Source organism: Gymnoscopelus microlampas (genome assembly GCF_963454915.1).
Source record: "Gymnoscopelus microlampas genome assembly, chromosome: 3".
NCBI lineage: Eukaryota > Metazoa > Chordata > Actinopteri > Myctophiformes > Myctophidae > Gymnoscopelus > Gymnoscopelus microlampas.
In genome coordinates this window covers 24,379,253-24,406,098 of record NC_139940.1, presented here as the reverse complement: position 1 = coordinate 24,406,098, position 26,846 = coordinate 24,379,253, and the positions used below count along the sequence as shown (strand labels likewise).

The window sequence follows — 26,846 nt, the reverse complement described above, 5'->3', positions numbered from 1 at the left end:
GCGGGCGCATTACAAAGCCCGAACGGCATGCGTTGAAACTCGAACAGGCCCAGCGGAGTCGTAAAGGCGGTCTTCTCCCGGTCCCGGGGATCCATTCCTACTTGCCAATACCCGCTGGCCAGGTCTAACGTGGAGAACCATTGCGCCTTCGTCAGGCTGGTGAGCGTCTCTTCTATCCTGGGTAGGGGGAAGGCGTCCTTGTGCGTCACGGCGTTAAGTTTCCTGTAGTCGACGCAGAACCTCCAGCTGCCATCTTTCTTCTTGACCAGTACGATAGGTGCCGCCCACGGACTGCAACTCTCCTTGATGACTCCCTTCTCCAGCATCTCATTCAGGAGGGTCTTCATCTCCCGGTACATGGAGGGCGGCAACGGCCGGTGTCGCTCTCGTATGGGTGCCGCGTCTCCGGTCGGTATCTGGTGTTGCACGACGTCCGTCCGTCCGAAATCCTCGTCATGGATGGCGAACACCTTCTTCCACCGACACAACATCTCGTGTAACTCTCTCTTCTGCGCCTCCGGCAGGTCATCACGCTCCGTCAACACTTCCATCTCTTCGGGCAGGGTCTTCAGTGGTCCATCATCTTCCACACTGATTACGGCCACTTCCACCTCTCCGTCGGTCCCCAGGGACAGGCTCAGGTCCCTGCCGCCTCGGACATCCGCTTCTTCCACCGGGTACAGCCTCCCCAGCTTCTGGTGGCGGTCCAGGACCAGACTATATGCGTGTGGGTTGCACACTCGTATGGGAACACGTCCGTGGCGCACCGTGACGAGGGCACGGGCCACTCCCAAATCTTTTCCATCCGGCAAGGCTTCCATCAAGGCCTCGTAGTCCGCTCCATTTGGTCCTCTCCAAGCGCGGCCCCAGATCATCACTTCACTCTGCGCGGGGATTCGAATCTTCCGCCGGCCGACCGGCCACACATAACCGATGGACCCATCTTCGTTCGTCACTGCCTCCACCCTCCTACAGGTGGCGAATGCGTCCTTCCACAGCGTCCTTCCCTGCTGACATGGAAACACAGGCCTCCCAGGCCATTTAAAGAGGGCATGCCATACAGCGTTCACGACATTCATCCCAATAATCAGCGGTTGAGTACAATGTTCATCTTTCACGATTACAACTCCTCTCCCTGGGATCTTCATTCCCTCCAGCTCTAGGTCCAATATGGCATAGCCAGTGTACGGTAAGTCAAGACCATTAGCGGCGCGTAATTTAAAAACAAGGGGCCCATTTCCCAACGTTAGGTGTGAGAATTTTTCCTCAAATAAGCTTTGCTGCATTAATGTGACTTGTGACCCAGTATCCAGTAACCCCCTTAAGTGGACTCCTCCCATAGTGATCCCAATAGTCGGACAGTCCCCAATAAACACTTCATTAGCCCTTGATCTGGCGAGTGCGCGCTGCACCCCTGTCTCCCGGACCTCGGCGACAGGGCGTACTAGTTTAAATGATTGGGGTCAGATTTACAAAAGCGAGCAATGTGCCCAGACTGCCTACAGCTCCTACAGATCGGCCTACCTCCCTCATCCCACTCGTTGCGTTGGTACGGCTCCCGGCGTCGTTCAGATGGAGGCGAACCGCGAGGTCGTGTATCGGTGGTGTTGGGTCGAAGGAGCGGTCTGATCTCTTTCATGAGCTCCTGCGTAAACCCCTGCATTTGCGATTTGACGTCTTCCATAATCTCCTGTTTCAGTTTCTCTCTCCATTCAGATTCCTGTGAGGGTGTTGGGATAGAGACAGGTTTAACAGCATGGCACAAGATTTCAGCAGTCCCTTCTCTTCTATGTTCAGTGTCTAGTAGGAAGGCCTCATTTTTTAGGGCGGCGAAGTCTTCTGTGGGGTTTCGACGGGCATATATTCTTAAGGCTTGACCCAGAGGGCCTTCAGACAGTCCTACAAGTAACTGCTCTCGCAGAATGGCATCGGAGGGAGCGGTGTCTGGGTCGAGCCGCCGCAGCCCGCAGAACAACTCTCTAAGCCTCAAAATATAAGCCTGCACACTTTCGCCTGCGCGTTGCGCACAGCCATAGAACAAGGCACGAGCTTGGGAAGCAGAAACAGATGTTTTATACAACGTGTCTAAACATTTAAAGACTTTGGCCACTGTATTGCGATCTTCCTTGTCAATTACACTAATTTGTCGCTTAGCTTCCTCAGTAAGGGTCTGTACTACAAAAGCAACTTTTTTCTCCTCTGTTAAATCCTGAGTGCCCAATAATCCTTTAATCTGTTCTCTCCATTCCCTGTATTTCTCCTCACCTTCTATGCCCGAAAACTTAGGTAGCCACGGTGCCCCTGGATACACTGGCATCATCATCATTACTTTCTTGATTCAACCAAACAAAACAAAACAAAAAGCAGCAAAACAGCAAAATTTCAATACAGTTTCTCTTAGGGATTTTGTGTTGTTCTCTACCCAGTCCTGCCGCGCTACGCCAAATATGTGACGGTGGCCAGGTTGTCACATGTAACTTGCCACTTCTTTTTAGAATGCTGACACTCTTTACTTTGTCTCAATAATAAATAAATAACAATACACATTAAACTCACAACAATAAAATATCAGTTGCACGGTAAAGTGCGGGGTGCGTAATTACTGTGAGAATAATACTGTTTGTTAGGTACTGCAAGACTACGCCACCTTTTTATTTAAGAGGTAGGGTCCTCTGTAACACTCTTTCTTAGGCTATTCACAGGTTCGAGTTTACCCAGGTAAGTACAATACTTTTAAATGAGAACAACACTTCAACACATATCCCTTGGAGAAAGCTGGACGGAAACAGGTTTGTATAAAAAGGTAATCTATTTTATTAAGCTAATACAGTGGCGTCTATAAGCCATAAAATATTGAAAAGCATAAACAAAATATAACACTAATTCTAAAACCTCAACCTCCTAATGCGCCCACTAACTAACTAAAATACAGGAATACAGACAATCACCAAACACTAAAAACAGACAGGGCTTGTGCAAACTATAGCAAATAAATAATGAATTTAGCGTTAAAGTGCCAACTATTACTGAAGCAGTAAAGTGCCAAGTGCCAATTCATTTGCTATATGTCATATACTCATCACGGTTCAATGCAAAAGGTGGGAATGTCCTTATATGGGGTTTAACTGGAGCGGGGGTTTAGGCCAGGAATCACTGTCTCTTCTTGTCTTCGTGCGTATTGCCTGCAATCATAGAAACTAGAACCAGTTCATCTGTTCAGGTATATTTCACATATGAGGTTTAGGACCGTGGGTTTATAAAGGTAACGTTGCATAGAAGGACACTTACTCGCCCGCCAGACTGTACGTCTGGCTTTGAGGGTGTGAAGCGCGCAACGTTATCGCCACTGGACCTCTCCTCCGTTCCTTGGTTCGTCTGTCTGTCCTCCCCGTCTCTGCTGCTACTGCGCCGTCTGCTCACCGTCCGCTGCTGGTGGCTTGGTACGTGCCGCGATCACTGTATTCCCCACCTCTGCTCCGTGGTATGTCTGCTCCTCCTGTGCACAACCGTCCCTTCTGGCTGTCACTTCCACACTGCCCTGTATGCCTGTCTCTCTGCTGTCCAAGTGGCTCGCGCTCACTTTTGAATAAGGTGGGCCACACCCTACTCCGCCCTCATTCGCTCTGCCACCAGCGTGACCTGGGGACATTGGCCGTCCGCTGTCACAAGGCCAATGTCACACAGCCTATAGGGGAGTCCAATGTCAAGTGGCTCGGGGACCGGGGGGAAATACATTGTCAACCATAAAACATGCAGTGCAGAAATATAGTTAAGAGAATGATGTTTTTAAGTGCGTAATACAGGTTTTTCATCATCAATAAAAAATGTTACAATTTGGTTTCACCCCCCTGCTTTGACCATGTCACACTAGCATATTTGATCTCTGAGGCACATTGACTGTTTCCAGTTGGTTGATTATGTTAGCACATACATGTAAGTGAAGGATAATTTGATTATACGTGACAGTGTACACATTTGATAAGCTAGAAAACATTTTCATCTTACAATGAAAGACAATTCTATAATACTCTTCAGACATACAAATGAAAATAGTATAAAATCCAGATCTATCACAGATGGCTGCTCATTATGCTAGGGTGGGATGGCTCAGAGTAGAGGACAGAGTAAAGCAACTTGCAATGGGCCCGGTCTTCAAGATACTCAAGGAAACAGGGATACCCATGTACCTGTCAGACCACTTCAACCTAAAAGACACACACAGGCACAACACCAGAGTGAGCTCCACTGATCTCACTCAGATTCCGCACAAATATGGGGTTACATTTATTATACTGCTATATGCCACAAAAATGTGGAACGCCCTTCCAACAAACATCAAAAAGTGTAACTCCTTACCCTCCTTCAAAACCGCCATAAAAGAGCACCTGTCTGCAATTTGTAAATGGTCCTAGAAAAGCCCTCTAAGCTTAACACCAGAAATGTTTACTGTACATATACTGTACATTCATTGCTACCAGTGTTGATTATGTCTTGTTTATAATTGTATATTATTGTATGTCTTTAAATGTCTTAACGAATTGAATACACAGGACCACAATGGAAACATTTTGTGTTAACCTTTTAACAATCATTGTAAACCGTACCTCTGTACAAATTGCAAACTGTTAATAAAGTATTCAATCAATTAAAAAAAAAAGCACCGACAGTGTCTCTCCATAATGAGAATCAGGATTTTATGGCTGAAAATACAAATAGCAATGATGAATAAAAGCTAACAGAATCAGAATCTCATAAGTGAATATAACTAATCCAATGGGTTACTTTACTTCAGGTAATCAGTACTACATACGAGAACATTTTAGGAAAACATACTGGTACAGAAGTAACCACAAACATACTGGTACAGTAATTGCTAATGATATTTAACAACAGTCGTTCCCAGACCGAATATCCAAAGCTCTCATTTCACAGATCCATTTCATTGGTGTAGTACAGTTCACAGCAAAGGTGGATTCTGGGTTTTGGACAGATGTTGCACAGAGACCATCACCTTGTGGTGTTGTCCAGTACCTGAGAGAAGAAATGAATGATTGAATAAATGTATCATGTTAGTTAGACGTCATGATTCTCTGTGTTTTTTAGTGTATTTTTACTCTTCAGTCAGGTTACGTCCATCAACCCAGCGCCATCTTCCAGTTTCAGATGTCAAGCCAATCCAGTAGCCATTGCTTGCATCAGTGCTACCGTCACTTCTTTGATTGATGAACGTCTGATGACCAAACAACAATAAGCAATTATATTTCAGAACAATAACAGTAGTTATAGTAATTTGAAACCTTAGTGTGTCAGTTTCCATGACAGGCATGTATATTTAGTTTGTTTTAAAATCTAATTCCAGCCTCCAGTCTGTTACTGAATAGTTCACATTCATGTCTGTTCCTCACATACATCTTCACATACACACACAATTATCATAAAGTTACGCTACCTGTTCCTCTTGACTGTCTATAACAGTCAAATCTGAGTTCCTTTCTCTGCAGTCGTCTCGAGCTTCTTGCCAGGATCTTTGATTAACAGGTTCTGGAGCATCCATAAACACATAGCATCTGGACGAATGGTAGCGCCAACCATTCAGACAAGGTTGACATACCCTGTCTGGTCAAAAAAAGAGGAAATCAGGAAAACAATAGAGTGGATTATAATTATACCTAAATTATTGTTGGATTATATTATGTTCATATGTTCATATATTTTCCTATAGGTTTTATGCTTACCATTTCCTTTCTTGGGGCAGTAGACATCCAGACTCCACTGAACAAGAGTCCAGTTGAAATAATCTCTTGCTCTTGTCAGATTGTCTATTGTTATGTTTAGCTTTATGCTCTCTGTCCTTAGCTGATTTATCATATCATTGGCTGAGGTGAGGTTATCAACATGTCTTGTCAGGCTATGATTGGCTGCCAGGAGAGCTGATTGGTTCTGCCTTAACTGTTTATCCTTCTCATTTACTGCCCAGGTAACTGCAAAGAGAACATAAAAATAACCATACTTATGAAAAATGAGTTGGTCTCACACAGAAACATACATGTTTGCATGCATTGATTCAATTTATACTTACAGTAGACACAGAGGGCTATGATGGCTGACACCAAGATAACACAAATAATCCCCAAACATAACACCACCAGCTGAGGACGATAGCAGCCATTGGCTGATTCTTTCTTATCTGGTAAGTGTAAAATTGATAACAAACCCATTTTGAGCATCAATTATTGACAAAAGTCTAACTAACTATGTATTGCTTTATCGCTGCTACAAATACATAAAGGACTTTTGATGAGAAAGCGTATAGAATTGCAACTCACCCTTTGCCTCAGAGGTTTGATCTGTTTCATTGCCATGACTCTTTAAAGTTTCTTCCTCTTTTTTTGCTGAAAGATAAAAATTAAGAATTAAGTTATGAATTGGAAGAGGGGCCAGATGCTTGGATGTGACACTTTTATTACTTCGCATGACTACAGTAATTTTAGTTACTAGTTACTTTGTAGATTTTGACTATTATTACAAAACATACATTAACCACTTCAGCCCTATTTACATTTCGGCCATTTGAAAATAGCCGATCTACAAGCTCACAATGCCTCTTGATACAACGCATTGTGAGCTTGTAGATCTGCTATTTTCAAAAGATTTTTATACATTTGAAAACTTGTGAAATGGGACTTTCTGCATAATGATGAGTATTTTCTACTTTTGGTACTTTAAGCACATTTTGATACCAATACTTTTGTACTTTTACTAAAGTAAATTTTGAATTCAGGACTTTTACTTGTAACAGTATTTCTGCATTGCATTGATACTTTTACTTGAGTATACAATGTGAGTGCTTTTTCCACCACTGTTGGTGTGTGCCACACAGCAGGCAGCCACAGCTGTCTGCTGTGCTGTATGTTTTGCTGTGATTTCTCAAATGATTTTAGTTCATGACGAACGTACAGTAGCCTATCAATGCTTGTAAGCCCCACAGTTAACCATGTGGGGATGTTACTTGTTTTTAAGTGAACTTGAAGTACTCATTTTAGCACCTGAAGGCAGGCAAACATAATGTAAAGACTATGGCCAATACCAACAAACAAACAGGCATTTATATAATTTAATAGAACATAACCCTAACACAAAGAGACTATTGGTATTGGCCTACTCAGTTATTGTATTGCCAAAATGATTAGTTCAAGAACGCTGTGTCCCAACAATTGGTTTTGCAGCATGGTACAACAATCACAAGAGGAATCACAACAGCACATTTTCAATTTAAGTAATATTGATAACTTATCACATAAATGATAAACAATGCAAATAAAAGATGTGTGATAGTGAGCCAACATGGATTGTTGAGTGAAACTTACCTTACTTTTGCAATTTTTGAAAACGACTGAAGCATAATTCACATCTTCCTCCATAGCTTACGATCAGTGCAGTCTAATTTCTAAGCTAAAGACTTCTCCCCCTAAGTTTCCTCTTTAACAGTTGTGTCTATGTAGCTGTCAGATTTTGAAATGAACAACTTCTGTTTTTTGTCTCTCAGTGTCTGTCACTTTCAAGCAGTGTGGGATAATTTACTATACCTCCAGCCAGTGGTGATAAAACCAATAGTAGAACAATTTCTATCCAATTTATCATTTGGTTCACATTCTTCTTACTTTTCTAACACTTTCCAAATATTATGTAAAGATTTTGTGGACCAATAACACACACACTCAAACATTTGTGTGAGTTAATTTAACCATGATAACCTATTTGGATCAATTAAAGTAACCGATGATTTGACTGTGCAAGAGGTAGCCTATACCTATTATTAGGTTTAATTGTCTGGTCAAAGGATGTTTAAGGGTCAAAGGATGTTTAACAAAATAGCTGGTACCATTTGCCGCATATCAGGAAAAATATAACAACATGAAGGAACCAACAGAAGAAATAGTCCTATTACAACATTGGCAAAGATGTAGTAAAGTAAACATTCTGTGATTGTCATTACTTTTTTTTTTAATTATATATATTTCTTTTTTATCCCCCGATTTTTGTAACTCATTTTTTCACCCAGTGCCAATTACCTAAGCTTGTAATCCTGGGTGCTACTCTCCCTCTGCCAGCCTGGGGAGGGCCCCGAACTGAGCTCATGCTTCTTTCAATGCATGAGGAGTGACTAGTGAGCAGGCCACTGCTTATCACCTGAGGGATAGGTTTCCCCGGTAGGACGTAGCGTGTGAAAGGAACACGTTATTCCAACCCGTTTCTTTCTTTCCCCTCCATCACCACCAGGGGGACCAGGGGGAGGAAGTATAGAGACCAGGATTATTGCATGTTTTTGTGAGGGTACCTACCCTTGGGGACACGGGGAGAACATGCACACAATAAGGCCCTTTCGCCAACCCCACCTAGGGTATAGGCAGTAGGCACTGATGACGCGGCGTAGAGAACACGCCCCCAGCACCCACAGCGTCCCCGGCGGGAATCGAACCATGCCCCTTGTGATTATCATTACTGACCCAACACTGACACCCTTTGGACAGAATACATGAAGAAATGGCAAAACAGCAAGATCCACACAGTCAGTGTTGTTAATCCAAGGAAGTGTATGAGGGTACTGTGTGGAGAACGATCATTATGCCAAAATTACTGTAGTAAATAGTAAATGGTGTATTTACATTACGCCTTTATCCAAGGCACTTTACAATGTGCATTCACCCATTCACACACACATTCACACAGGGTGAGGTTCCAAACGGGGCTAGGCACCAACCTGCCCATCGGGAGCAATTCAGTTCAGTGTCGAGGACACTTTGACACTAACTCTGGGGGGAGCCTGGGATCGAACTGGGAACCTTCCTGTCTCAATACACAGCATTGTTAATGCTCTTCCTTTAATGGGTTTGTTGATGATTTTATATGAGTTTCTTAAACCACATGGTACACTGAAACTAAAAAATAAAACAAAATCAATCAATGTGCAACTCTATGTTCAACTTCCAGTAACCGTGGTTGTATTGCCTATGAATGTTTTATTTGTATGGTTAGTTGCTGTTTCTCCAATTGATGAGAACAGCTTGGTTGTGTACCAAGTAGCATGAGGACAACTGATGATCTGAGATTATTTTTTCATTTATTTAGCAGAGACGATATATTTATCTGTCTGTGTGTCTTTCAGCACAGACAGTACATACTGTATCAAAGTATGTATTGAAGTGACAGACACAATACAGTCAGTGGTGTCTGGAGTAGTGGGTATATAAATGCAGTACAGTACTCAAATTTTACAAAACAAAACAAAAACGTCAAGGTGGCCCGTGCCAACAGCACCCTGTGCAAAGAAAAGTTCAGAAAAATGTTCAGAAACATTTGTGCTCTGGTTATGACAAAAAAAAAAAAAAATTACAAAATACAACCAAACAGAGAAATTGGCTGTTGTTGATGGATTTAATTGGCATTCATTGACATGCGACCGGATTAGCCAAACATTTGTGCTCTGCCTTGTGTAATTTAAAGAAAAAACGTCATGAAAATGTCATGCCATGGGGGAAAACACAACGTAAACTGAGGTCCTAAAAGAAATTGGCACTTGTTCTTGTTTTTCGACACACCATCACATTTCTCTTCTGAGGTCATTGGTGTGTGTGTGTGTGTGTGTGTGTGTGTGTGTGTGTGTGTGTGTGTGTGCGTGCGTGCGTGCGTGCGTGCGTGTGTGTGTGTGTTTGTGTCTTTAAGTGTCATGGTTCCTGTCTCTGTAAACCACCAGCATCTGTGTCAGAGTCAACATTTTAGAGAAAACAGTCATGTACTGTACATATGCGCACACATGCATCTACTACAGTATATCCAGTGGTGTGTTCTACCAGTGTACTCAAACTGAAATTTTGAAAAAAAAATAGTACACTGTCTGTAACCACAAGAATTAGCGTTCCTGATACGCTGGAGGAGGGGCTGGGGCTAGGAAGAATGTGCACTTAAATTGCCTTTTTCAGATGATGATGTAGTGTCCGAGCACTTCGATGTGAAGGCTTGGGTGTGGCTACTGAGGTGACAATGACCGCTGGTCATGAGAGTGCTCCATCTGCTGCAATATTATAGACGTTTGTTTTTTTTTATCTTACTTTTTATCCATATCACACGCCAAGTCAGGCTTGGGTGATGCTGCATCATCTAGATATGCCTTGCATAGGTTTGGTGTGAATGGATATTACATTGAGGTAGGCTGAAACGTTTGCAACTTTATACTTAAACATGGCAAGTAAGTCTTATGCATTTTTAAGATTTAAAACACACATCAGTTATTTAAGAATCCTGGCTGTTATTACAGTTTTTGCTAGATTCCTTTTTTCCAATGTGTTTTTCAAAACATGGTTTAAAATTCATTATTATTTTATCACATAAGCCTTGTTTAGGTATATCCGTTTGCAAATGTGGAATGATAAATGGCTTCATTCACCATTCAGCCGCGTTCAGACCTGTTTTGGGATATTTGAAGGCAAAAATGCAAACATTACACACAAATCATTAACTGTACTTATACTGTATATAAACTGTATACTGTTCTTACAGTATATGTGTCCTCTACTGCATTTTCAAACAATTCTGATTATATTACAGATTCTAAGAAATACAACACACGCTGCATACAGTAGTTTAGACACAGCAAAATGTATTTGAGTCAGACTGACTTTATGACTTGAAATATATAATAACTTCAGCTGAGCAACTACTGGATGTAATAATATGCATTTCTATCCCTTATATGTCACTTTCCTCTCCTTGGATTTTGACTTGAGAACACTTTTTTAAACTGAGAATCTCATTTCATATATAATGACAGAATAACATTGCATGACACTATCCCTAAGGTGAATCCTTGGACCTTTGTAAATGGTTCTCATTGGTAATTTGTTAAATTTACCATATTCTGGGTCTTACTGCTGAACATACAAGTAGTAATGATGATAAAATGATAAAAGACTTATACTGAAGTGATCAATCACATAAGTGAAGATGAGTAATCCATTGGGTTACTTAATATGTAATCAGTACTCACTACTACATACAAGAAAATGTAAAGAAAAACACATATTGGTGCTGTATTTACAATCTTACACATAAGCACATTTTAACAATGACCATTGAAACCTTGAAAGCAATGCTTAAAGTTTAAGCAAGCACTGTTTACGTCTTAAACAGTCAAAGCTTTCATTTCACAGATCCATTTATTCTTTGCAGTACAGTTCACAGCATACCATCCATGGGGTTTGGCATCTTTGACAGATGTTGCACAGAGACCATCACCTGCTTTTGGTGGTGTTATCCAGTACCTGAGAGAAGAAATTAATGATTGAATAAATGTATAATGCTTTAGTAAGATTTCATGATGTGTTGTGTTTTTTAATGTATTCTTACTCTTCAGTCAGGTTACGTCCATCAACCCAGTGCCATCTTCCAGATTCAGATGTCAAGCCAATCCAGAAGCCATTGTGTTGATTATTGCTGGACCAACAACTCTCATAGATGTATGCCTGATGACCATAGTATAAAGAATAATAAGCAGATATGTTTTAGTACAATACTGAAACTGAAACAATTTGTATTTTCTTATTAAACCTATTTCCAACTTAATTGTAGTTGTGCCAACCCTGCTCTTCCAGTCAGCTACAGAATAGATCACAATAATGTCTTTCCACACATTCTCATACACACAGAATAATTGTGTGTGTATGATAATTATTATCGTACAGTTAACGCTACCTGTTCCTGTGGACTGTCTATAACAGTCAAATCTGAGTTCTTTCCTCTGCAGTCGTCTCGAGCTTCTTGCCAGGATCTACGATTATGAGGTTGAGCATCATTAATTGCATAGCAGCTGGACGAATGGTGAAGCCAACCATCCTGACAAGGTTGACAATCTCTGCCTGGTCAGAAAACAGAGGCAAACCAGCAAACAAAATGGTATAATTTCATTATTGTTGGACTATATTAATATTGTTTTATATTGGTTTACCATTGGCTTACCTTTTAGTTCTTTGGGGCAGTATTTATCCACACTCCATTGAACAAGAGTCCAGTTGAGATCATATCTTGCACTTTTCACTTGCTCCATTAGCTTTAGTTTTTGACTCAGGTCATTCTCATTTAGTGCCCTGGCAACTGCAAAGAGAACATACAGCAGGAAAAAACAATACACATTAACATTTGCAAGTTTCATACAAGAAGTCCTGCAATGAATTTGGCTGTATTTATACTTACAGTAGACAACGAGGGCTATGATGGCTAACACTAGGATAAGACAAAGAATCCCCAAACATATCGCCACCAGCTGAATGTGATAAGAGCCATTGGCTGACTTCTTATCTGGTAATTGTAACAAAGATGACATACAACATTTGAAAATCAAAAATTATTTACAAAATCATATGTATGCAAAATCACAACTTTGCTCCATCACTGATACAAATGTCCCTTATTAAGAAATGTATTTTGTTAACACAGAGGAGAGTATAATGTTCAAATAATATTTGTATATACCCCAGCACAAATTGAATTTACCATAAAATACATTGTACATTTTCACACCATATGCTTTAGTCAGTAAATGTATTCACTGAAATAAACTACTGGTGCCAAATAGTTAAGAAGATTCCACAGGCTGTGAGCTTTGAGAGGTCCTCAATGATGCAGTTGATAGATTTGAGCTTTTAACAAATATTGGGTAACAAACTATATTTTGTTCTCCAGTGGTTTGCTGGAGCTGCTGGAAAACAAGCTTCACATTGTAACGATAAAACCAAACTCATGACGTTTGAACATTTTAATGGGGTTCCTTTAAATCGCAACTCACCCTTTGCCTCAGATGTTTGATCTGGTTCATTGTCATGAGTGTTTATTGTATCATACACAGTTTCTTCCTCATTTGTAGCTGAAAAAACAATCAATAAATAAACAAAATAATTAACCACTTAAGCCCTGTATAAAGCTGATCTACAAGCTCACAACGTGTTACAACAAGATGCACTATGAGCTTGTAGATCAGCTATTTTCACAGAATGTTCGCCCCCAGAATAGGGATGCTATAGGTTTAGTTAACTAGCACATTTTGTAGTGGTTGGAGGTGGTCCACCTACTGTACTCTTCCACTGAGAAATTATAGCTACGATTCCTACAGTGTAATAGTTGTCAATAAAGGTATTTGAAGCAAAGGAAATGGCATGTCTGTGTCCTGTGTCCCGTGTGTCATGTCTGTGTCTCATGTGTCTGTGTCTGTCTCATGTCTCCCTCACTAATCTGTCCTTGTGTTCTCCTATGTTTTTCTCTCTAGGTCCAGTAGATGTCCCCTCCCCTGTCATTCTCCCACATGCATCCATGGTGTGCACCTCACCAAATGATCCTCATTACGTCCTTGTCCCCTTGTGTATCTAATCGGTCAGTGCCTGTGGTCAGCGTCAGTGCTGGTTTGATGTGTACTACTGTACATTCTAGTCACTACTGTAGAGTTGTTTGGCTTTCTTCTTGTGCATATGTCTTCTGCCTGCCTTTTTACATTAATTAGAGTTTGTTTTCTTTATCGACAGTAGCCTACATTTCCATTCTATGTCTGCACAAGGGTGCAATTGTTCGAAAAAGCATCTAAATTGTTAGCTCATAGAGCAATTGAACCTCTCTTAACAACTTTCAAACTGGCGTCCTTATTTTGGGCATGTCATTATAGGTGAAAATTGTCAAAAAATGTAAAAGAAATAGCAGAAATACTACGAGTGATAAGTTAACTTATCACATAAATGATAAATTATGTGAATAACTAAAAGTTATAGAGCAACCTGTGACTTACCTTTTGGTGGAGAAACGTTCACATTTTTGAAATCTAGTGTAGCGTAATTCACCTCATCCTCCATTACTTCTGTGCAGCATTTCTGTCATGCAAATAAGACTGCTCTCACTTAGTTTCCTCTTTAATAGTTCTGTCTATCAAGTTCGATCTGGAAATTAGGAACTTCTGATTTTTGTCTGTCAGCAACTACTTTGCATTTGCAAAGTGAAGTAATTTACTATGCAGCCAGTGGTGATTAAAACAAATACAAAAAAAAATACAAATACAAATAAAACAAAAAAAAAATTACCGTAGCGTTTGAATCATTTTTTTTTATTGTCCTTACATTTCTGGCCTTTTCAAATTGTTTATAGGGATTTTTGGATCATTAATAACTACACAAAAGACATTTGTGTGGAATGGATACCAGCTGCTCATAAAATATGATACAAAAGACAGCAGAAGAAGAAATATTACACTATTGGCATATGGCAAAGACAAATACACATTCTGTGATTGTCATAACTGACTCAAAACCACCACCTTTTGATCAGATGCAGAAGCAAAACAGCAAGATTGCAGTTTATTTGGTTAAATAAATAATATTACTGCATCCTTATATACTTTTGTAACTGATATGCTGCATGTATGTATGTGTATATACATATTGCTAATTCTCTATTGCATAAACACATTCACATACAGTAAGACAATATGACAAACTACAAATTACACAAATAACAAGAGGAAGAATCACTTCTTCCTCATCCACCAGTGTGTGTGTTAGGTTAAGCAAGCAACTGTGTTACATCATCACATGCAGTAAAGCATTTTTTCCTTTGCTCATTTCCCATTTTGTAAGACAGGCAACAAAGTATGGCTATTTTGTTTATTACTACTATTAAGTTACAGTATCTTATTTGGTTGTTATCCAAACTGACAATGTTGAGAAACTTTAAGTACAAGCATTTGCTGCCTGCAATTCTACTAAACTGTGTATGTGACAGGGTTTGTTTTGCAGTCTCAATAAAGTTGATGCTACTGACTGGTTGTGCACCTGGCATGCAGCTTTTAAAACGCAGACTGCAATGCAGCGAAGTGGAGCTGAAGAGAGGAACAGGTGCGGAGGTGGCTGGAAGGACAGGGACACTCCAGCCGGGGAAATGGTTGCTTGGTACCAGGCGGGGTGTGCCCTGCAATAGCAATAATTGAAATAATCTTTGTATAACAATAGCTGTAGAATACAACTATTGTATTTATGATTCTGACGTTTTCAATCTACGAGAGTTGTAGGGTTGATCCCCCACAGACACAGGGACTTTTATCTCCTAGCCCGTAGACCTCCAAACATGTACAAATGCAACAAAAAAAAAGTGCTTACCCCCACGCCCCAAATGTTAACTCTTTCTACGGGGTAGTAGTGCAATGTAATAATCCATATCTTTCAATAAAGAAGTGTTTTAATGCCGTCTGTGGCCGATTCTGTCGGAAGTTCCCAATGGGCGGTAGTGACGGGGCGCATCCGGCGAAACCCGGAATTACACAATGTAAACGAGGGTGAAAAAATGGCGTTCGGCCACAGACGGGATTAAAACACTTCTTTAATTAAAGATATGGATTATTACATTGCACTACTATCCCGTAGAAAGAGTTAACATTTGGGGCGTGGGGGTAAGCACATTTTTCTTTTGCATGTGTACATGTTTGGAGATCTACGGGCTAGGAGATGAAAGTCCCTGTGTCTGTGGGGTATCAACCCTACAACTCTCGTAGATTGAAAACGTCAGAATCATAAATACGTCTACAAGAGTTGTTATGTATTCTACAGCTAGTATAACAAGATGTTTCGCTGGCTCTCTGATAATAGTAGACGCCTTCATTCCAAAATGGTAGAGGCAGAGCTCTACTGCTGCTGTGCGCTAGACTAGTTGCATTAGAATGGCATTTTACTGTTTAGCAATGTAAGTTCTTTGGTAGAGTCACAAAACGTGGCTTTAAATATATTCACACTTTTTGCAAAAGAGCATTACGTGCCACATTTTAAAATAATTGATTTGTTTTATTGCAAAAGTGCAGTCCATTATACCAGCACTCCTTGCAGATGCCATGGGCGCAGGGGGCCACCAAAATAGATAAGGATATTATTGTCTCGGCATGGCGAGAGAGTATGTTTTACCCCCTGTCCGTCCGTCCGTGTGTTACCAGCTAATCTCCGGCACCGTTGGCCCAGTCGCTGCGAAACTGTGCACACACACTCCCTGGATGCCAATTCAGAACCTCTGCCCCAAATGTTTCACATGGGCCTGTTATAGCGCCACCAGGAGGCCGATTTGTGCAAAACCCATTTACTCCTACAGATTTTATCCAAACATCACGCAAATCGGTACACAGTATCTCTTCATAGTCATGTGATCAAGACGGATCTGTCCGATATGTCATATTCCATCCTGATTGGCTAAGGTTGGCTTCCAAAGTTTGCAGGATTGGTCAGTTTTGAACAAAATGTCTCAAATCATGAACACAGCGTGCAATTTCCGTGAAAACTTGCACACACATTCCCACTAGGCCGAGGAAGAAATGCCACCCTTTTCAAATTGGCCTGTTATAGCGCCACCAGCAGGTCTAATTTACCAAAACACATTTTTGCAACAAAATGCCTCAAATCATGAATGCACGCACATTCCCACTAGCCCGAGGAAGAAATTGCACCCTTTTCACATTGGCGTATTATACTGTAGCGCTACAAGGTGGCTACAATAACCTACCTGACCTGGCGGAGACCTGTGCTCCGAGGAGCACTTTTTCTAATTGCTATTATACTCACAGGCAAGCATCCGTAGGGCAATGAACGATGCACAGTAAGACAAAGCTGAAGGCAACCACTCTGTAGACTTTTGACTCTGGTTCTCTCACACACACACACACACACACACATCAAGTGTGGATCCAAAATCACTTGTTGGTTAATACTCATAGACATGAACCGATCAACCAGATGGTCCTGACTTTGACTTTTCCATATCACGATTAATCTAGAAGAGATTCTTTTTAGCTCAAAAGAGAAAACGTTTGCCTAGGACCCAAACTAGTGAAAATAGCAATGCGTTGCGAGCTTGCAGATCTGCTCACTACTTCTATACATTCGTTTTCTAATTTAGGTAATGTCTTTGATAATTTTATTCATGAAATTACTTTTGAAAAATGTTTTAAATTGTTTTCAACTCATGAAAATTAGTGAAGTTTTGTGGAAATCTTAAGAGTATCTTTTAAAATAATGACAATTTAGGAAAATACCACATTCTTGACCAAACACCTCAATATTGATATAGTGACGATATTGTGGGGATGACTGTGCTTTCACAAAATATTTACACAATGAGATGATAATCACAAATAATGCCTGTATAATAACTAAATGGGTAAAGGCAAATAATATAACAGCCTGGTTAATTCAGAAAATTACATAACTTTACTGTAATGCAGCCACACAGAAAAAGACAACTTACGCATTATCACAATATCCATAATCTCAGGTGATATCCTCACAATATTGATATATTGACCAGCAGCCATAGTCCCAATGATACCACAGGTTTGGGAAGAATATTTGCACCACAATGGTCATCCAATACTAACAATTATACAAAGTCAAATTAAAAGTGAATTTAATATTTGTGTACATTTCATAATCTTGCATAACAGTTCTGTCAAGTCAGGACTTACTGTATGTCTAGCATTGTAATAAAACACTGGTACAGTGGTCAATTAATCTCTATCCAATCACTACCACAGCAATATGCATTGAGACAAACATGTGGTCATCAATCTAGGGCAACACTGAATACTTGGCAGTTGAGGTTTCCTTTCTATTGTGAATTCGGGCACTTTTGACCCTTATTCATTAGACATGCACTGTTGAATGTTCAATATTCAGTTTGTCATTCTTAGCCACCCTTCGGTGCAAATCAATACAATTGACGGTATTCTCTGTGTTTCATAAATAAGAGACAAAATTCATCCACTGGTGGTTGATTATGCTAATGATAGCTCAAGCAATAGTCCATATATTAGACATGAACTGAACTAAGAAGAACAGAGTGGGATTTACTCTGAGGTAGGGCTGCACAATGAATTAATAATCAAAGATTGTGATTTTCACAATAACGAAACTTGGCAACTTTGGTCAGCTGTTGCTCCTTGACATGGTCTCCTCAGCATTACACAAGGGTTAATAACCAGAACATTGTACAGCCATTAGATCATTTGACGAAAAAAATATGGCTCCAATAAAGGCATTAAGAATCATGTAACCCTACTCTGAGATACAAGCTTTGGAAAATAATCAACCACCTGATCAGCCAAATTAAAACGTAATTTTTAATTATCTTTATCAGGCTTGATTCTCTCATCTTTGCACTTTTTCTTCTTCTTCTTCTTTGGTGGCATAGACACCTCACTGGCACTGTTTTGTAAAGTCTGCATGTCATCATTCCACACTTCCTCCATATTTACAGCATCTCTTTTCTTTTTCGGAACAGGATGCTGGGCACTTTCTGCCTGGTTGAAATCTGCGTCATTAATCTGTTCTTCCTCCTCAGGCACTACAGGCCTTTCACACTGTTTGGAGGACTTACTTTTCTTCCTCTTTGTTTTGTTTTTGCGGCTCTGTTGCTCTGACAAAACCTCCTCTACTACACTCTCACCCTCAGCTGTAGGTATTGTGATGTCACCCATTTTTCCATTGTCGTTATTCTTTTTACTCTTTTTGTGTTTCCTCTTTATTGTCTGTGGTTGGCCTGCAGTTCCATTTTCTTCAAGCTTCAATTCTTCCTCAGTGAGAATAATTGGAGTTATTTCCCCACTGCAATCATCAGAACAGTTCTTCTTTTTCTTCTTCTTCTTTCTGGATTTGTTTGAGTCCACTTGATGGCTGTCAGTGACTGTGACATCATTTATACTTGTACTATTTCCATAAATTTCCTCTGAAGAGTTCCTGGTTTTCTTAGTCTCCAATATTGCCTTCTCCTGCCTCTCAGGGCTCTGAGCAGCTGATTGGGTAGTGGGTGTGGTACACTTGGGGGAGCAGCTTATGGACTGGCTCTTCTTGCCATATTTAGCCATGAATTCTGCCTCCTGCTGCTCTAGTCTGGCTAACTTGGCACTCATGGTCAAGCCGTGCCTGGCTCCTCTGGTGGAACATAATTCAATTAAATAATTAGATGCACACATAAATTGAGGTCAACTGAGAAGGCTTTTAAGAGAGGGCAATTTGTTTGGTTATATAGTCAAATTATTTTGGTAGCTCTGTGGGGTTTTATCTTGAATAAAGAATGTGTAAATGATTCTCTAAGAATCTGTTTAAATATTAAAACGCATAGATTGTAATAAATACAAACGACTTACTTGTGAGCAGTGCGGCCTCCACAAACCTTCATTAGATCGGCGTCAGAAAGCCTGTTAAACAATATAAAAAGAGTCACAAAAGCCAGATAAGTGGGCGTCTGGGTTGGCCGAGGGGTAAAGTTCCTGCCCACCACTGTGGAGACTGTGGTTCTTCCACAGTGCATCCACCTTGGCTTACTAATTTAGACCTATTTGATACTGCATTTTCAGCTTCACCCAGCTGATTGCTGCCAAAGTGTCTTGAGCGCGGGGTGGGGGTGGGGGGGGGGGTCAATGCTAAAAAAAAAAGGGCAATGCTCGTGGACTGTACAGTGCATAGAGGAGGTCTATCTAGTATCTACCCATTCAGAAATGGCCACTCCCAATTCAGCTATAGCCTGCTGCTCCAGTGGTCATGTTTTTGGGTGGGAAGGGCATTCTCTGTCGCTGCACTCATGACTCGTACAGGTTGGTCGGGGCGCCTGTTCAGTGTGGTGCAAAACTGGAAGGGATAGCATGTTACACATGCCTGGTGAAACTCTTCACTGTCAGGTGGAAAGAAGTGGCTGGTGACTCCATGTGTATTGGAGGAGATACGCGGTTGTCTAAACCTTCCCCAAAACCAAAGTAGGGGTTGGCAGTAAGGACCATACACATACTGTATGGGGGAACAGACGTAATGAATAAATTGGGTGGAAAGATGAAAATAAAAAATAGTTGATAAAAGGAAAATTAAAGACAATTAATGCCAATTAATTTATAATAAAATAAAATCTTTCCAAATAGCATTACAAATAGGTTTTATACATCATAAAGTTAATAAATCTATAATATAGATGCATTAATTATGACGTATTAAGCCATTTTACATAGATTCTATATAAAAGCAAGTGAGAAGCATTCAAATAAGTCCAACAAGAAATGAACACAGTGAACATCTGCTCTACAATCACAGGCCACTCCCTTCCCATTCTGGACTCTGACCTCACTCTATGCCTATCAAATTGTCCAGAAAGCAGACGCACCATTCTACTCTCCCCTGCTCCCTCTGCTGGCACTACGGCACATCTCTTCCTCACGCACACATGCACACAGCTAAAGGCTGTACTGTCTCCATTATGTCTTTGTCTGTCCTATCCTTTCTCAATATGCCAGCCTCAGGGCTTGAAAATTAAGTGTGCTAATAAAGTGTTTTGGAACGGAATGATATGAAAACGTAAATAAGAGGTCCAGAATGATGGACCCGAAAAAGTAAACCTGAACAGTAAAACGCCTCATTATTACACTCTATCCAGCTTCAAAGTAAAAGAAAAAACAAGAAATGAGGGGAAACCGATATATTGGTCAGGCCAATATATCAGACATTATTTGACTTTTTTGACGACATCGGTATCGACAATATTATGCAGACGATTTGTCCAGATGTTTAACCACTTTCAACCTGGCATTGCTATTTTGGGCATGTCATTATAGGCAGAGATTTTCAAAATGTTTATAGATATTAATATTAATCAAATTGATTTTGTACTTTTTGACCATGTGAATATCGGGTTTGGCATCATCCAGAAATCTGGTATCTAGATAAAATCTTACATGGTGGTACTGGAGAGGTCCAGCTTCTGGTCCTCATCATCTGAGCTGCTGCTGCTGCTGTCATCTGAATGAGAGGATTTGGGCTCTGGCTGCTCCTGACCTGACAGCAGTGTGGCTGACTGAGAGAATAAAAGTCCAAACCAATGACCATTACCAAAAGATCAAGAACTGTTGAAGAGTTGTCAAGAACCACTTTGAAATGAGCACTTAATACTACCAAGTTGTTCCGAGTCTTAACCACACAAACTATACAGTAGACACTTATGTTGAAAATAACCAATCTGCAAGTTCAAATGCATCGCAAGAGCTTGTAGAGATTTGGTATAGAGGGAAAATAATAGTGGAATAGTGGAAGTATAGAGCCCTGTGGGACCCCTGTCAACTAAGTATATCAGTACGGAGTCCTGACAGCCATCCATTACATGCTTATAATTTGCATGACATGATACAAGCACAGAACCAGATTATTTTTCATCAGTATCACAATGAAATTAATCACAACATAAATTAAGCAATAAGACATGAGAGGTTGTTTATCATGGTTATTGGCACAGCTGTGCTGTGACATATGCATAACGTTAAACAGAGTGCAGTCGCCCTCTTGTTAAACCATATTGGGAAAAATATGGTTTAGTTAGTAGTGTTCTGTTAAATAGTTCCCCATTGTTAAAGGCCATTAAAACCAGGAAAGCATCCGTGTTATTTTAGATTTTAGCTATATATCGTGTCTGTCAGGTGGAAACCTCAAATGTCCAAAACTGTTACTTTTCAGGATACAAATTCAAAAATAGCAAAAGTAGCAGAACGACAAGCTCAAAATGCATCGCTTCGCGCCGCGTTTCGAGCTTGTAGATTTGCTACTTTTGATAATTTTGTGTGACGCTGTAGTGTGATCAAGTAGGGTGTTAATTAAGAAAAAACACAAAAAATGTATAAGAGGTTTCTGCCCGACAGCAACGATATATAGCAACATACGTTTTTCAGAAAACTGTTAGTATTTAGAAGGCATTTGTAGAATCGGACTCAGGTCTTAATGGGTTAATGCTAGCTGGCCTGGTCCACAACATATCAAAGAGTGATGCTTTCACTGATGATTCCCCCGTTGGTGTATTCTGGTTATTAGTCACTCACAAACAATGTGCGGTTGGAACTAATTGTTGTATAAAAACGTACAAGCCTGTCTTGGTGATAGTATTTAAAAGGCATAATGACAACTCTGAGCCTAACTAAGCTTAATTAAGTATCATTACAACTAGTTAATGAAACAACTACACCAGTATTATATTCTTTGCTTAACTTAGCACAAAATATTCTTGCCACAAAGGGGCAGCATACCTTCACAAAGCATCCATACAGCTTCCCTTTAGCCAGCGAGGCTTTTCTTGGTTTCTTATTGGAGATCATCCCATCTTCCTCTTCCTCCACTATCTTCTTTACTGAAACACCATTCTGGAACAGACATAGAAAATGCAACATGTGAAATAAATCCCAGTATTAAAATTAAATAAAGTGTTGTCACATCATATTGTGCCTATAATTATGTGTACACATCATATGATGTGGTATGGTTTACCTGGTCAGAGTCCACCTGTAGGCTGGCAGACGCCTTATTGAATACATGGTCCCACCAATGGAAGGTGAATTGTTCCCCTTCATTGTGTCCAACCTGTTTTAAGAAAATATACTTAATCTAACATTCACATTCAAAAATTAACACACTACTACAACTGTACATCCGATAGAGAATTATATATAAATTAGTCTTGAGGTGCCTTCACACCTGGATGTTTTAGTGCGATTAAAACTAACCCTGAAGCGTACCAGTATATGAGATATACTAAGTATAACTATAAGTTATAGTATATATACTAAGCCTACTAAGTTCTAAACATTTGTTTTTTAAATAGCAATATTTTTTCAAACAGTCAAGAATAGCCAAAACGCAGTAAATAGGCTATGTAGCTTAATGATGTAACCTAATTGTTTTTATTTGTTGTAGCTTGCAGATGAGGGTCTATTGTGAATGTCTAGTGTCTAGGACCTTGTTGTGTAGTCACTAAATCATTTTGATTATGTGAAGAGAACATCCAGCATGGAGTCGTTCAAGACATAGAAATATTGTTGTCTGAAGCCTTCCTGGGCTATTTCTTTGCGTATCTTGAATCTTGACTAAAACTGATTGATACTCACGCCTCCTTTACCACATTTCACTTTGACTTTGATAGCTTCTGAGATCCCATTCTCTTGTCGTCCAAGTCCTTTACCTGGGAACAGATGGAATGGTTCGATTATAACCATATCTATAACACAGGAGGGCGGTACATGACAAGACTACCCCATGTCTACCCCATGTCCTAACCTAACCTACCCCCCCCCCCCCCCCCCCCCTCTCTCTTTCTTCTTTTGTACATATTTTTCACTCTTCATACCAGTAACTAGCTCCATAAAGAACCTCTCACTCCGCTATACAGCTCCGAGATGAGGTTCTATGTCGTCCTCTCCCAGGATCGGTCGAACGTCCGCCAAGGCTCCGCTGTTTACCCTTTTGTAAACGTCGTATCCCAAAACTAATGGTAGATTCCAAATCTCACGGATGTTTTAGGTTTGGACCGGAGCATAATATTTTAGGTCCTGGGCCAAACTACCCGTTTAAATCGCTTATTTAGTCAGCCTGTGGCCATGTTTCCCCATTCAACCCGGAAAACCCCCCTACGTCCGCTGCCAGTACTGCTCCCGGTTTGGCTACAATGGGAAACATGGCCACAGGCTGACTAAATAAGCGATTTAAACGGGTAGTTTGGCCCAGGACCTAAAATATTATGCTCCGGTCCAAACCTAAAACATTATGTTACAGTACACAGACAATATGTACTGTCATGTACTGTTCTCATGTCTTACTAAATAAAGTACATCAATCAATCAACCAAACTGTGTTATTACTATTTATTTACCTTGTTCCCAACCGTGACGCAGTAGCTGCTGCTCTGCAAAAGTAAATCCGCGACTTTTCTCTTGTGCATTTTCTGCCATCTATAAAATGAACAGGCACAAGTTGTTGAGACCCTGGTAAATAGTCTTAAAACAAATCCACGACACTAAACTATGCCATATTGTTAGGGTCAAGTTCACGACAGACAGGATCACCTTTGACATGTGATTTTACAAGCCAATACAATGATAATAATAACTACAGTATAGCATTAGCAACCGAAAAGAACAGTTTTACCTCGAGTTGGGAATTCAGCAAACTGACATCTGTACAAGCTCTGGAACGGACAACAGAACTTTATTAATAACAGTCCTCTTTCCTAACTATGAACATCATAGAGGTATAATATAGATGAACATGCGGCAGCTACTGACGGCTGACATGACACCGGAAATACGTCACTATGCTCATTCTTCTTCTTTAAGGTTGGCAAATCAACTATTAGGCGCATTACCGCCACCAACTGGAACTAGAGATTATACATAAAATAAAATAAAACAAAAACTGCTATATTCTATTAACTAAGTGGGTTTCTTTTATGAACATAATAGGTATTTAGTGAAAGCACTTGTACTTTTCATTGGCTCAAAATGTATAAAACCCACAGAGAGGATTAACCACTATCACTGTCACTTAAAACAAAATCTAAAATAGCAAAAAAGAAAATAATAAATAAATAGCTGATCTCAGCGCATTGTGAGCTTATAGGTCGGTTCTTTTTTTGTGGTCCGTAGTAGTAGTGAGTTTAACAAAGTAAGGCAGAGAGGGAGAAGGCTTGCAGTGCGTGTCTCTTGGAAAACACTAGATGGCAATATTGTGCTATGCAATAAGTAACTGGCTGATCATGTTAAAACTGACAAAAGCTGTTGTATAATTTGGTCCTGTCATCTACAGTTTGGTCTGTACAGTGTGTGTGCATACCTAACTATGAGCTCACTCTACGAGGACAATCTTAACCACGTGTGTGTGATACAGTGATGTCATGCAACAGTGCAAGAGTGAACACTATTGTAAAAGGGTGTCATATTATACTAGCCCATCTATGTAGGCATATCATAAGAATCTTAATGAATACAATTTGAAAGCTATAAGAAAAAAAGAAAGCATAATAACAGCAATATAACAGAGCCTATGTTTCACTTTGAGATGTGAGCTGTTGGTTAATGCCTGCTCAAGTCTGCTTTACAGGAAAGTGAGGAAACAATATTATTTTCCCTCATTTTTGTTTCCGTGTGACAAGGATGTGTGCCGGCCATCTATGACCATGTTTATCTTTGTCACCACTCAGCCACAGGAAAAACACCCGTCGGTGGAAAGCTATTGTGTTTGGCTGAGGAAGCCCCCATGATGCCACTGCTGAGTACAATAGTCCAAAAAGCTGTACATTCTGAAAGCAAGAATCAACTTTTGAAGACCTTAAGTCAACACACACACACACACTCACTCACTCACTCACTCACCCCCCCCACCCCCCTCTCTCTCTCTCTCTCTCTCTCTCTCTCTCTCTCTCTCTCTCTCCCTCTCACACACACACACACACACACACACACACACACACACACACACACACACACACACACACACACACACACACACACACACACACACACACACACACACACACACACACACACACACACACACACACACACACACAAACAAGCATCTTAAAAATAAATACATGAATAAAGGAATGAAGTTAATTGGACCTGCACCTGTGGACTCCAATTAGTCATGCAATTATCCTAGGCCTATTTTCTCTGTAATTTCCATCAGCCATCATTCAGGCATATCATCATGCCTGCATCTTTCTCTACTTTTCTGACGTAGCTACTATGCATGGACACGCTCTCCTCTCCTCTTTCTGTGTAGCCCACCCCCCTCTCCTCTCCTCATCTCTGTGTAGCCCACCCCCTCTCTCCTCTCCTCTCCTCTCTCTCTGTGTAGCCCCCCCCCCCCCCCCCCCCCCCCCCTCTGTTTCTCTCTCTCCACTCCTCTTCTCCTCAACTCAACGAGTCCCCTGTCACACTTTTTCCACTGTTTCTGGAGCTACTCTTTACTCTGGGACCAGGATCCTCCCCCGTTGGATGCGACACAAAGTTGGATGCGCTGCTTTGAATGTGTGTGTGGCAACAAGCGACTTTAATCTTTGAAGTTCCTGCGGTGACTGACCGAGGCTGTGAAGCTCTGCTATTTAGAAGACAACTTAAAGTGAAACTAACCACGGGACCGGCAAGGTGAGTAAAACTTTATAGCCCAATGCCACTGAAATGTAGTTAATTGTTGTTGCTTGCTGTATTTTGGATTAGTTTAGCTGCTGTAGATTAGGATAGCCCATTGCAGTTCCGAACCTACCTAAGTTCTAAACATTTGTTTTTTAAGTGGCAATATTGTTTCAAACAGCCAAGAATAGCCTACGCCAAAGCACAGAAAATAGGCTATAATGTAGCTTAATGATGTAACTGTTTTTGCAGTTGTTTTTCTTTGTTGTCTAGTGACATTGTTGTGTAGTCACTAAATTATTTTGATGATGTGAAGTGAACATTCAGCATTGAGTCGTTTAAGACTTCCAGAAATATTGTTGTTTGAAGCCTTCCTAGGCTATTTATTCTTTGTGTATCCTTTCATCAGTCACCACCAGCCAAGATAAACACACGCACGCGCACACACACACACACACACACACACACACACACACACACACACACACACACACACACACACACACACACACACACACACACACACACACACACACACAGACACACTCTCTCTCTCTCTCTCTCTCTCTCTCTCTCTCTCTCTCTCTCTCTCTCTCTCTCTCTCTCTCTCTCTCTCTCTCAATGCACAGTTAACGTTCTGGTCAATATCCAAAGAGAACACCATTGATAGTCCTAATTGTTAGCAGTCCTGTACCAGGTTATGCAGTTGCTGTAAGCCTCATTTTTCTGATTTTGTTTTTATCTCCTTGGCTCTCATATGTAACTAATTGAGGCACTATCTGTCAGTTTGATTCATAAAAGCTGGCAGGGCTGATTGAAGAGGAAGTCAATGGGAGTAGTTCTGTTGTTTCCTTAT

The 26,846-nt window shown here is 40.5% G+C and overlaps 4 protein-coding genes across 6 annotated transcripts in view; 1 reads left to right on the top strand and 3 right to left on the bottom strand.

The window, feature by feature from the left end:
* The window catches only part of LOC311040361 (C-type lectin domain family 2 member B-like), a 38,820-nt gene extending 22,120 nt beyond the window's left edge, over nucleotides 1-16,700 (bottom strand). The window contains exon 1 of the mRNA XM_084050605.1: nucleotides 16,688-16,700. The gene's annotated coding sequence lies outside the window, so the exon portion shown is untranslated. The remainder of the gene's footprint in view (nucleotides 1-16,687) is intronic.
* On the bottom strand, nucleotides 3,874-6,387 carry LOC311042828 (C-type lectin domain family 10 member A-like). The gene is made up of 6 exons (XM_084053850.1): nucleotides 6,327-6,387; nucleotides 6,080-6,187; nucleotides 5,736-5,981; nucleotides 5,450-5,616; nucleotides 5,115-5,230; nucleotides 3,874-5,031 (listed from the first exon to the last, which is right to left on the bottom strand). The coding sequence occupies exons 3-6, from the start codon at nucleotides 5,866-5,868 to the stop codon at nucleotides 4,884-4,886; spliced, it is 564 nt and encodes a 187-aa protein (XP_083909976.1). The 5' UTR covers nucleotides 5,869-5,981; nucleotides 6,080-6,187; nucleotides 6,327-6,387; the 3' UTR covers nucleotides 3,874-4,883.
* On the bottom strand, nucleotides 11,185-24,143 carry gpatch4 (G patch domain containing 4). Its single transcript, XM_084050594.1, has 14 exons — nucleotides 24,006-24,143; nucleotides 23,731-23,809; nucleotides 22,970-23,043; nucleotides 22,353-22,445; nucleotides 22,115-22,228; nucleotides 20,780-20,898; nucleotides 19,208-19,258; nucleotides 15,186-18,992; nucleotides 12,839-12,916; nucleotides 12,247-12,351; nucleotides 12,013-12,147; nucleotides 11,749-11,912; nucleotides 11,404-11,519; nucleotides 11,185-11,318 (listed from the first exon to the last, which is right to left on the bottom strand). The coding sequence occupies exons 2-8, from the start codon at nucleotides 23,807-23,809 to the stop codon at nucleotides 18,182-18,184; spliced, it is 1,341 nt and encodes a 446-aa protein (XP_083906720.1). The 5' UTR covers nucleotides 24,006-24,143; the 3' UTR covers nucleotides 11,185-11,318; nucleotides 11,404-11,519; nucleotides 11,749-11,912; nucleotides 12,013-12,147; nucleotides 12,247-12,351; nucleotides 12,839-12,916; nucleotides 15,186-18,181.
* Nucleotides 24,144-25,863: 1,720 nt separating this feature from the next.
* Nucleotides 25,864-26,846, top strand: part of pear1 (platelet endothelial aggregation receptor 1) — a 52,545-nt gene continuing 51,562 nt past the window's right edge. For all 3 annotated transcript variants that reach the window (XR_014600525.1, XM_084053443.1, XM_084053442.1), the window contains exon 1: nucleotides 25,864-26,005. Coding sequence is in view for 2 of the 3 variants with exons in the window: in XM_084053443.1 (XP_083909569.1) it covers nucleotides 25,887-26,005 (119 nt within the window). In the remaining variant the exon portion in view is untranslated. The remainder of the gene's footprint in view (nucleotides 26,006-26,846) is intronic.